The sequence below is a fragment of the Neltuma alba genome, unplaced genomic scaffold, assembly GCF_004799145.2.
Source record: "Neltuma alba isolate B1F8T4 unplaced genomic scaffold, ASM479914v2 tig00002298_pilon, whole genome shotgun sequence".
NCBI lineage: Eukaryota > Viridiplantae > Streptophyta > Magnoliopsida > Fabales > Fabaceae > Neltuma > Neltuma alba.
In genome coordinates this window covers 65,527-76,972 of record NW_021632813.1, presented here as the reverse complement: position 1 = coordinate 76,972, position 11,446 = coordinate 65,527, and the positions used below count along the sequence as shown (strand labels likewise).

The following is an 11,446-nucleotide window of genomic DNA, read 5'->3' as shown; positions in this document are numbered from 1 at the left end:
TGCATCAGCTTTCTTTTCTGCTTCCTCTATCATCATTTGCACCTGCTGTAATGGTACACCTTTTGGGCCGTGATTAGAAGGTGGTGGTCCAAAGTATTCTCTAATACCGACACTTCTTGGTAATCCTCTAACGCGGCCAGGGTGCTCTTCCTTCTCTAATGCTGTGGTTAAGATATCCTGCCTACCAGTAGGAACAAAGGTTCCTTGAGTAACTGCTTCTTCCAAGGAGTCCTATGACAAGTAAATAGGAAATGCAATCAGAAAACTATTCCTTTAGCATATAACAAGTTTGTTAATTACAAAATACTTACAATCTTTTTTGCTACTTCTCTAGCCTTTTCAGTAAGAAACTCCCCTTTCTTATTCATTCGAGCTCTCTTCCATGCTTGAGCACGATTGACAGGAGATGGAGGAGAAACATCTCCATCATCCTTCGCCTCTGCAAGTTGTCTCTTAGCCTCCCATTTTTCTTCCATCATTTTGTTGTTCAGCAATGCATAACCTCCACGAGACAAGGTATGGGGGTATAGATTTTTTTCCTGTTTCTCCTTACCTCTTTTTCTTTTTTCCTAATAAAACAATGAAAAATATTTATAAAAAAGCAAACATTAAATAAATACTACTTTAACATCAAATTCTTCTTTTACTTACCAAAAAATCAGAATTGTATCTGCTTTCAACAAATTTCATCCATGTCATTTCATCAATATATGAGTATTTCTGCCAAGGCTTTTCAAAGTTACTGTCATCATCAACATCATGATCACTTTCACTGCCCTTTTCATTAAATATATAATTTCTTGTGAGTTTGGACTTAAAGTCCCTCCACCGCGCTGCTGCATAAGAGAGCCACTTCTCCTTCATAAACATTGTATCAGGTATGTCATAAGTAATCTGCAAAAGGAACACATGTAAGCAATAAAATTAGTAATAACATATACTACAATATAATAGCTAAATAAAAAGTAGATATAGGATGCAATGAGAGGTACCAGTATAGTATCCCAAACTTCATTTCTATCATTTTGTTTCACTTTATCCCATTCATCTATCAAAATGCTAATTTTTTGACGTGCAACAAGTGCAACAAAACTTCTAAATGTGTTCCCTTCTTTCCAATCAATTGGCTCTCCTCTCTTATCAAATTCAATATGAATCTTGCCTCCATCTGCTTGAGCTAATTTAGTAAGCCGTGTGACGCCTCTTTTACAATTTTTTGACTTTGTGGTTTTGTTGCCAATACTGGATGAATTCTCCATGTATACCTTTGAAAATAGGAATATAAATGAGTTCAATAACAAAAGAATAATAAATTAAAATTATAATCAAACATATCAAAAGAAACGATGTTGAAAAGCTTACACAAAAGTTAAAAACACCTCTACTAATATTGTTGTCATAAGAGTTTGATTAATTATGATTAAGTCTCCCATAAACCTTCATCATGATCAGTCCTTACGCCATACATATCATCTTCTTTATCACCATGCTCACTTGTTATGCTATGTACACCATCTTCTTTATCTTCTTCATCCAATTGAGGCATGGTTGACATAGAAAGAGGAGTCTCACCAATGTCACAATAAGATTCATCATTCTCTTCATAAGCAATCAGGCTTTTCCCATGTAGAACCACGGACCAATTTTTATCAATTGGATCTGTGACATAAAAGACTTGCTTTGCATGAACTGCCATAATAAAAGGATCCTCCTTATGACCTACTTTGTTAAGATTTATCAGTGCAAGACTTGACATATCTATTTTAACACCATTATTGCTATCAACCCATTTACACTTGAAAATTGGCACTTTGAATTTATAGTAGTCAATTTCCCATATTTCTTCAATAATCCCAAAATACTGCATGGATGCCCATTTAGGATTTTTATCTTTAGAACTAGAGAAGTGCATTGCTTCTGCAACTACCATAACACCGCTGTTTTGCATAGTGCTCTTATCATCTTGATATTTTGTGTAGAATGAATAGCCATTGATGTCATATCCACTCCAAGTTGTGACATTATAGTTAGGCCCACTAGCTAGCCATCTTACTGTATCAGAAACATTGAACTTTTGACGATCTTGCTTTACCTTTGCCTTAAACCAAAGCGAGAAACATTTATTGTGCTCACTTAGCAACCATTTATCTGCCTTTTTAGGGTTTTGAACCCTTAATTCCTCTTTATGCTCAAACAAGTAATCTTGAACTTCATCAATGTTATTTAAGATGTACATATGCGCTTGTTCTACATCATCACGCTTCATAGGCCTCACATTAAATCCTCGCGTCCCTTGACCTGCAACTCTCATTCCCTTATGGCGAGACTCAGGAAGTCCTATAGGTTTTATTCCAGATAGGTATTCAGTACAAAACTCAACAACCTCTTCAGCAACATATCTTTCAACAATAGACGCTTCAGGTCGATGTGGGTTCTTCACATACCCTTTAAGGATTTTCATATATCGCTCAAATGGGTACATCCAACGCAAATAAACTGGGCCACACAACTTTATCTCTCTCACCAAATGTATAATTAGATGTACCATGATATCAAAAAATGACGGCACAAAGTACATTTCAAGTTGGCATAAGGTAATGACAATATCATTCTGCAATTCATCCAATTTCTCTGGGTCAATGACTTTACTACATATGGCATTGAAGAAGGAACATAATCTAATTATTGTATTTCTCACCTTTTTCTCTAATATGTCTCGAATTGCTATTGGTAAGAATTGTTGCATCAAAATGTGGTAATCATGGGACTTCATGCCTACTAATTTTAAATCCTTCATTGATACAAGCTTTTTGATATTTGAAGAATATCCTTGTGGCACCTTAATACTTTGTAGACATTGACAAAAGCTTTTTTTCTCTCTTTTCGACAAAGTATGATAGGCTGGGGGCATGTAAGTTCTCTTTCCATCAGTTCTTGGACCCAAGTGTGTTCGAATCCCCATTTCAAGTAAGTCTAATCTTGCTTTCTTACCATCCTTGCTCTTTCCCTTTATATTTAATAGTGTTCCAATTAGACTTTCACACACATTTTTTTCCACATGCATCACATCAATACTATGCTTTACCTCAAGATATTTCCAATAAGGGAGATCAAAAAAGATAGACTTCTTCTTCCAGAGATTCTTCTCAGTTACTCTTTTTTGGCTTTTACCCAATACTGTATCAATGTCTTTCACCCGTTCATATACTTGGTCTGCAGTAAGTGGCTCTGGAGGGTCCCTATACTCTTGAAAGCCATTAAATTCCTTTTTCTTCCTCCGATAAGGGTGTCCTGGTTCAAGAAATCTTCGATGACCAAGATAAACTGTCTTCTTTCCATGTGATAACTGCTGGTGAGATGTCCTGTCTTCACATATAGGGCATGCATTGTGCCCTTTAACACTATATCCGGATAAGTTTCCATAAGCAGGAAAATCATTTATTGTGCAAAAAATCATAGCTCTTAACTTAAAAGACTCTTCATGATATGCATCAAATACATCTACACCTACCTCCCACATCATCTTCAAATCATCAATCAACGGTGCTAGATAAACATCTATATCATTTCCTGGCTGTCTTGGGCCAGAAATCATCAAAGATAACATAATATACTTGCGTTTCATACACAACCAAGGAGGTAGATTATAAATCACTAAGAGAACAGGCCATGAGCTATGTTGACTGTTAAGATTTCCATAAGGATTCATCCCATCTGTGCAAAGTCCAAGCCTAAGATTCCTAGGCTCATTACTAAATTCAGAAAATAATTGATTAAACCTTTTCCATTGAGAAGAATCAGCAGGATGTCGAAGCATTCCGTCAGTTTTCCTTTCTTCAACATGCCATCTCAACTTCTTTGCCTCATTTGCATTAGCAAATAAACGTTTAAATCTTGGTATTATAGGAAGATACCACAATACCTTTGCAGGAGGCCCCTTAGAAATAACATCACCACCCTCCATCTCTTTTACTTTATAACGTGATGTCCCACAGACCGGACATGCATCCAGCTCATCATATGCTTTTCTATATAATACACAGTCATTGGGGCAAGCATGTATCTTTTTATATCCTAATCCCATTGGACACAATATCTTCTTTGCCTCATAATTACGATCTGGAAGTATATTACCTTCTGGAAGCATATCTTTCAACAATATAAGCAACTCTGTGAAACTCTTATTACTCCACCCATTTTTTGCTTTTAAGTTGACTAGCTTTAACACTGCTGTCAACCTTGTGTACTTTGTACACCCAGGATATAAAGGCTTTTCGGCATCATTGCACAAGTTACTATATTTATGTAATTGCTCAACAACATCAACACCTACATCATGAATCATATCTTCCACTCGCTCATCCATATCCATATCATCTTTCTCAATCTGGCACACTTTATGTTTTTTAGACTCACCATGCAATACCCATTGTCTATATGCTTTGTAGAACCCAAAACAAATCAAGTGATCCTTTATTTCTGTTGTAACTTGTCGCAACCCATTCATACATTTAACACAAGGACAATAAAACAATCCATTGTTATTAGGAACATTATTCTTTGCAAATTCCAAAAACTGATCCACCCCACGCTCATATTCGTCACTTGTTCGTAGAGCGTCAATCCAACTACGATCCATGATTACCTAAATCAAATATCAACACCTTATTATTTTTTAAGGTAATAAAAAACCCAGCAGCATGACAGCTTAAAAAATGACGTCTCCCATGCATTAAACCCTCAATTTAACCTTGTTATCTCCTAATCAAACATATATTCCAGCAAATCTCAATGGTATTTCTCATTTACACTAACTCCAGAGCAATGTGACTTTTATCAACTCTGATCAAATTTAATTCAACTTCAAAGCTATACATTACAAATTCTAACTTCATTCAAACTCTATAAGTTCTAATTCAACTTCAAAGCAATATGATACCAAATGAAACAACAGGGCAAGTTTTCAGAGTCAATATGATATTCTAACAAATATAATCTCAATAATACTCATCAATACTAACTCTAGAAAAAAAGTGACAATTATCAAATATCATCGAAAAAAACTTTGGTCAAAGAATGATTAAAATTTTATTAATATGAGAAATTATATATTATAAAAAAATGCATTATTTATTTGTAACCAAAGTAATTTCGTGCATGTTACATCAAGTATTATGCATATGCATCAATTCTATTTCACATTATCATCTACTTTTGTCCCTTTTCGACATATATAATAAATTAAATCAAATCAAACATATTTAGTCCTCAAGTATAACAGCTCATCTATATATTCGTTTTTGTTTCTATCAAATTGACTGGTATTGGTTCAGCAACAGATCAATCAAGAACAATAGGAACAGAAGAAGATGCACCAACGACATCCCTTATCCCATTCCTGAATAGGGTCAGAATGGGAGCGATGCAAGCTATACCTCATTCCTTTACTTTTATTCGTTTTTGTTTCTATCAAATGAATTGGTTCAATGACCACTGCTCCATTTTCCTAGTTTGATCAGAATGTAATTTTCGCATAACATAGTGACATTTAATACAAAAAAAGACATTCACATTCTTGACAGCATCCCTTCGTGCAGAACAAAAATTTCGACTCCTAAGTCACGGTAAGGATTAGTCATCACGTTAGCAAGTAAAACCCATTCAACCAAATAATTTCTCATCTCATTTACAGCTGCCAAACTAGCATTCTATGTACAATAAACAGCAGGCTGGTGGAAAATCCCATAGCAACAATTTAAAAAAAAAAAAAAAACCGAACGAACAGAGTATACGGCAATCACACGATTCTTCAACAGATCAAACAATTTTTCAGTTTCAGCAATCAGCAAAACTAAAATACTCACTAGAACCTAAGCTTCAAACAAATTACTGTCAACGCACGGCACCGAGATATACAAGACCTAAGGCATCAGCGACGACGGTGAGGAGGAAAGAACAGAGCAGCTTCGGTGATACCCAAATGTCGATGAAGGAAGATTCCAAGTGCCACCCAAAGATAGATAAAGAGGAAGATGAGACCCCCGAACCTGTTCGAACCCAACGTGAAGAAGAAGAACACCAGCCCCAACTGCCACCTTGAAGACAGAACGAAGAAGGCGAGACCCGGAACCAATTCAAAGATAGAACAAAAGGAAGGCAAGACGATCAGCTCGAGACCCACGGTACACTGATTAAACTTCCGACCAGACCCACTCGACCACCCACGAAGACGGATATGGAGGAATGGGGCAAGAAGAACCCAGAGCTGATGACCATATACTGAAGACGGGAAGACGCGCTGATGAAAATATGGAGGGAAGGGGGGAAACGATCAGCTCGAGACCCACGGGACACTGATTAAACTTCCGGCGAGACCCACTTGAACACCCGCAAAGACAGACATGGAGGAACGGGCAAGAAGAACCCAGAGCTGATGACTGTACACGGAAGACTGGAAGGCGCGCTGATGAAAATATGGAGGGAAGCGGGGATTTTTTTTTTTAAGTTGCTGAACGTGTTATGGCTTCAGGCCCGAAATGGGACTGAAGCCATATGCACCATACGGCTGCTGGTAATGGGCCAGACGCAGTAGGCCTTTAAAAAAATTACATACAGCTTGTACTAAAAAAAAAAAAATTGCACACAGCATCTGGTTAGATATATACTAGATATTGTACCTAATATAAATAGATAATTTCTTCATCTAAGTTTGAAATAAATCAAGTTTTTAATTGTATAAAATCATTTAAAAGAAAATTTCTCATTAAAAACCATTCAGTTAGTGAAAAAGAAAAAATAAAAAGAATTTAAAAAATATATTATTTCTATTTAAATAATTAAAATTTTTAATGGAATTAATTAAATAAAAATGAAACCATAGTATGTAATAATGCCTTTATACCTTATAGAAGATGTCCTAATGCTATTATATGAAATGATGAAATATAATTTAAAATTATTTGGTATATTTATGGAGTCTGTTCAAAATTGAACAGAAGTCATATGTAAGTTTATGGCTTCAGGTCTAAGCAGGTCAGAAGCGAAAAGTGATGAAACAACATACAACTTCTGTTTCCTCTATAACTGACACCAAAAGTAGAAGCTAAATTAGTATTTTGCACTAGTGAAATCTATGATCGACTGAGGGCTAAGTAGTGTAGTAGAAGGGTAAATGGAACAACTTTTGAAGTGAAACCCGGGGAAGGACCTGACGATCATTTTGAAAAGTTTCGGGCAAGGAAGGGCAAAATTGAAAATTATGCTCGAAGCACTTGAAAATCTCCAAAAATTTATGAAAAATAGAATAAAGAGTCTACAATAGTATTTGAGGCCTGAAAAATGAAAATAACATGACAATAATTTATTTTGGAATTTTTGATAATTTCATGGAATTTGGGCTAAATAAAAGAAAATTGGTTAAATTGAATTATTTAAAATATGTAGAGGTCATTCATGAAAAAATGAGGAAACTTATTTGAAGGGTTATTATGAATTTTAAAATTATTCTCGCCCTCTAGAGATGTAGAGGTTAGCTTTAAAATATTTAAAGTTGAATTATATCAGTAAAAGGCGGATTTCGGGAAAAATTTAATTAGAGGGGATACAAGTCAAAATAAATTTTGAGAAAATTAGGAAGACCTCTCTTCATTAAAAGAAAGCTATTGGCATAAAGAAATAAATTTTTGGAAATAGTAAATTCAACAGGATCTAAGAAAAATTCAACCAATATTGGGAGATTATATAGTGTAATAAGTATAAGCTTGATGGAACAAAATTTCCCCCATTTTTGGGTTGAAATGGTGCCAAAATGAGGAGGGAAGGACCTAAGTGGAATAATACATATTGTTGAAGTATAGGCTTGGAAGAATGAATTATAGAATAAAAAATTATCGTTTTCCTCACATGCATGCTAGGTGGCGTGTGAGGTGTTATGTGAGGTGGCCTTTGGCATTGAATGAGAGGACACATAAGGGGATTAAGGTGGCAAGATCATGAAGGGAGATGAAACAGGATAAAGCCAAGTGTTCAAGGGTAAAGGTAAGTAGTAAATGGAAGTTATTATGTGGTAGATTTTGAGACCATTTTATATACGCTATATATCCTCATTCTCTCTTTCTAGTTTGAAAAGCAAGTGATTGGTTATTAATTGTATTCAATTGATTTCTATGACAATTAATGCTTCAAATAGTTGCTTTACATTGTAGGATACTTGAGAATAGAGCTAAGAATAAAGACCAAAGGATTATACAACATGAGAACTAAGAATATTAATTCTGGAACTATTCACCCCAGCAAACATTTTCCTTCATCGCAGTAACCTTGCAGAAGTTTTACTGGAGTTCCTCTCGGGATACCTTCACCACGGCAAACATTTTCTTTTGCCGTGGTAAAGTCCTCATATCAACAATGCTAGATTCAAATCCAAACGTGAAAATGGAGCACCTGTTCATATAATCCAACCCAAACTAACCCCTTAAACATCCAAAAACCCTATTTTCGAAATAATACTCCATTCTCTCATCTCACACACCTCTATTTGCCGATCTTCTTGCCTCGCTATCTCCACCTTCTTCCCTATCCATTTTCTTTAACTTTTCTTGATTTCATCCCATTTTCCTCTACTCCTAGCTACTATGGCTGATGATTTCACTTTGATTGGAGCAGTTCTTGAAGCTATAGAGGGCTAGGGTTCCACCTACTTGAAGATGGAAGATGGTGATTGAGTTTCTAATCTCACTAGGGGAGTTTTCTTATTCTATCCTTTGTTTAGCTATAGGTTTATGATTTCCTATGTCTTAGGAATAATAATTTGTAGTTAAACCCTTTGATTATGATTGTAATCACTGTTGGATGATTAATTTATGTTTTGGATTGGTTAATGAGGATTTTATGCTCTTCAATATATTTAGTTTTGACTTCTTGCTTCTCTTTCATTCAACATGATCATGTTAGTTATTTTGGAGGAAAAGGGTTTTAATTGAATCTAATGCATTGACTAATCGCAAGCACACACTAAGAGGGCTTCACAATGTCTTAAGGACTAGATTCATTAATTAAGATATTAGACTCAATGATATTTGAGGTTTCCCATTTAAGAAGCTTAGTGAAAATAAAATCCCATTATAGTTTGTGAATAATAATTGTACTAATCCATTTTCAAGAGGCTCATTATCATCCGCTTCTATCTCATCATCATGTTATCAAAAATCCTAAAAATAGAGTAGCTTAGGTTTATTTTTATTGCATATACTTTAGTTATAGTTCAAATTAATCTTCAAAACCCAAACCCCCTTCTTTGCATTACATGACATTTAGTCTAGCTTAGGTCATTAATAAAGGCTCCACATGAACACGACTAAGATTGCAGTGCTATACTGCATCTCTTGGATCTGGTTATAAATTTTTTGTATTTGACCCCAAGGCATAACAACACGATCAAATCAATGGAAAGAGAGAAGAGTTTGGCCAAAGGAGGAAGAAGGAGGAGGAGAGAAAGATCAAACTCAAGTTAGGTGGAATCAAGTTCCAACTCAAGGTAAGGGCTTGGCTTTCCTTCTAGTTTATGATGTCCTATAATTTGATGGTTTTAAATATGGTTTTGATAGAGTTTAGAGCATGGAAACCCCAAGCTTAGATGCTTCTCGAATTGGTTAAGGTTGAGATATGAATGACTTAAAGGTTGTGCATGGATTAGAGGATAGAGAATGGTTGGAAAATGGTGCTAGAATCTTAATTTTGAAAGAATATCAACTTGTGTAATCTGGGGCTATCTTTTGCCAATACCTAGTTCTTAGAGATAAGATTTGATTTTTGTTATTTTCATGCTTCCAATGAGTTTAGAAGGTGAAATTATGTAGGGATATGTGAAGAATATGTGTTTAGAAGTATTAAAATTGGAAATGAAATATTTGAACCCTAATACATACCTCTCAGCCAAGTCTAGATATAGGGTAAGGAGTTGGATTTTGATAAATCTAAGTATATATATGGATTCTAGATGAACAACCATGTAGAAAAAACATATGAAAGTTAAGTTAAAGAAGATGATGCTAAAACCATAAAATGAAAGTTAAACAGTTAGGGTTTTAGGTTAAAGTGTTAATGGAATTATTAAGTTGATTGGAAATGCCATTGTTTTTTGTTTGATAGGCACTGGAATTAGACAAAGAAGAACTCAAGAACAAGAGGAAGAGATTAAGGAATCAAGTTCATCAAGAAGTAGCAAGAACTTACAACTTTAGTATTGAATTGTATTGGTTGTTTGCATTATGTGTATGTGCCATGATATGGTTGAGTTTTGAATATTTAAATGTGTTTAACTCATTGCATTAATGCCTCGGCAAATATGTTACACCTCCTTTAATACCATATTATATCACATTTAGGACCATTTGGAACCATTATTAAAGCCTTAAAGGTAAGAAAATTCAACATTTTAAAATTTGGTCCCAAGTTACTATTCACTAAAATTTTTACAAACTTCAAAAATTCATAACTAATTATAAAAAAAATCAAAATAGGATGGTTCCAAGCTCTATTTAAAGCTTGTAATACAATATTTAAGGAAAAAATATTCACTGGTATCATATCCTTATGAAACAGAGTCAAGAAATTCGCAAAGTTGCAATGTTCATTTGGTTAATTTTCAATTTTTCAGTATTTTAGCCCAACTTTGGAAGGGCATAACCTTTGGTACAGAACTCAAATTTGATGTTTTACTGTTTGATTTAAAGCTAAAAATAAGATCTATAATTTTGTAAAATCTTAGATCCAAACTCGTTCATTTGCTCTTTTTTTTTTTATGTGTCCTTAATTTGTCCAGTTTTAGGATATTTTTATCCCTCCAATCCAATTTTTTTGAATTTTCTTTCCTCTCTTGCATACCATATCATTCCAGCCATACCAAACCATATTTATGAACAAGAATACAACATTATAAGTGCACGATCATAGGTTTACAATATCCAAGCTCCAATACAAAATTATAATAAAGTTCTCTAAAAGGCTACATAATAATAATACATTGTCATGAAATCCATTGAGTCTCATCATCCCAAAACTATCTCCTTACCCTTGCTCTTGCTTGATTCATTTCCTAATTGGTACATAATTTAACATAGGAAGGAATGAGATTTCATGGAAATCTTAGTAGTAATGAATTATAATTATTATGTTAATCAAGATTTGTATAATGTGATATGTTCAATACTTCAAGACATCCTCCAATCATATAGGATTTTGTCATGCATTATGCCATGAAAGGAAAACAATCACATAATCATATTGGCATATTATTATATATTTGGCCAAAGCAAATCAAGCATCATAAAATCAACCATTACCATAACATAATTGAACCACCATAAAGCAAACCACGTAAACACACTAAGCAAGCAAGAAAAATAATCAAATTATAGATTCAATGCTACATTTTACACTTGGTTCA

General features: G+C 34.4%; 1 protein-coding gene across 1 annotated transcript; it reads right to left on the bottom strand.

Annotated features, from left to right (window-relative positions):
* Positions 1–1,420: 1,420 nt before the first annotated feature.
* Positions 1,421–4,639, bottom strand: LOC114721946 (uncharacterized). The gene has a single exon (XM_028907844.1). The coding sequence runs from the start codon at positions 4,637–4,639 to the stop codon at positions 1,421–1,423; it is 3,219 nt and encodes a 1,072-aa protein (XP_028763677.1).
* Positions 4,640–11,446: the final 6,807 nt, after the last annotated feature.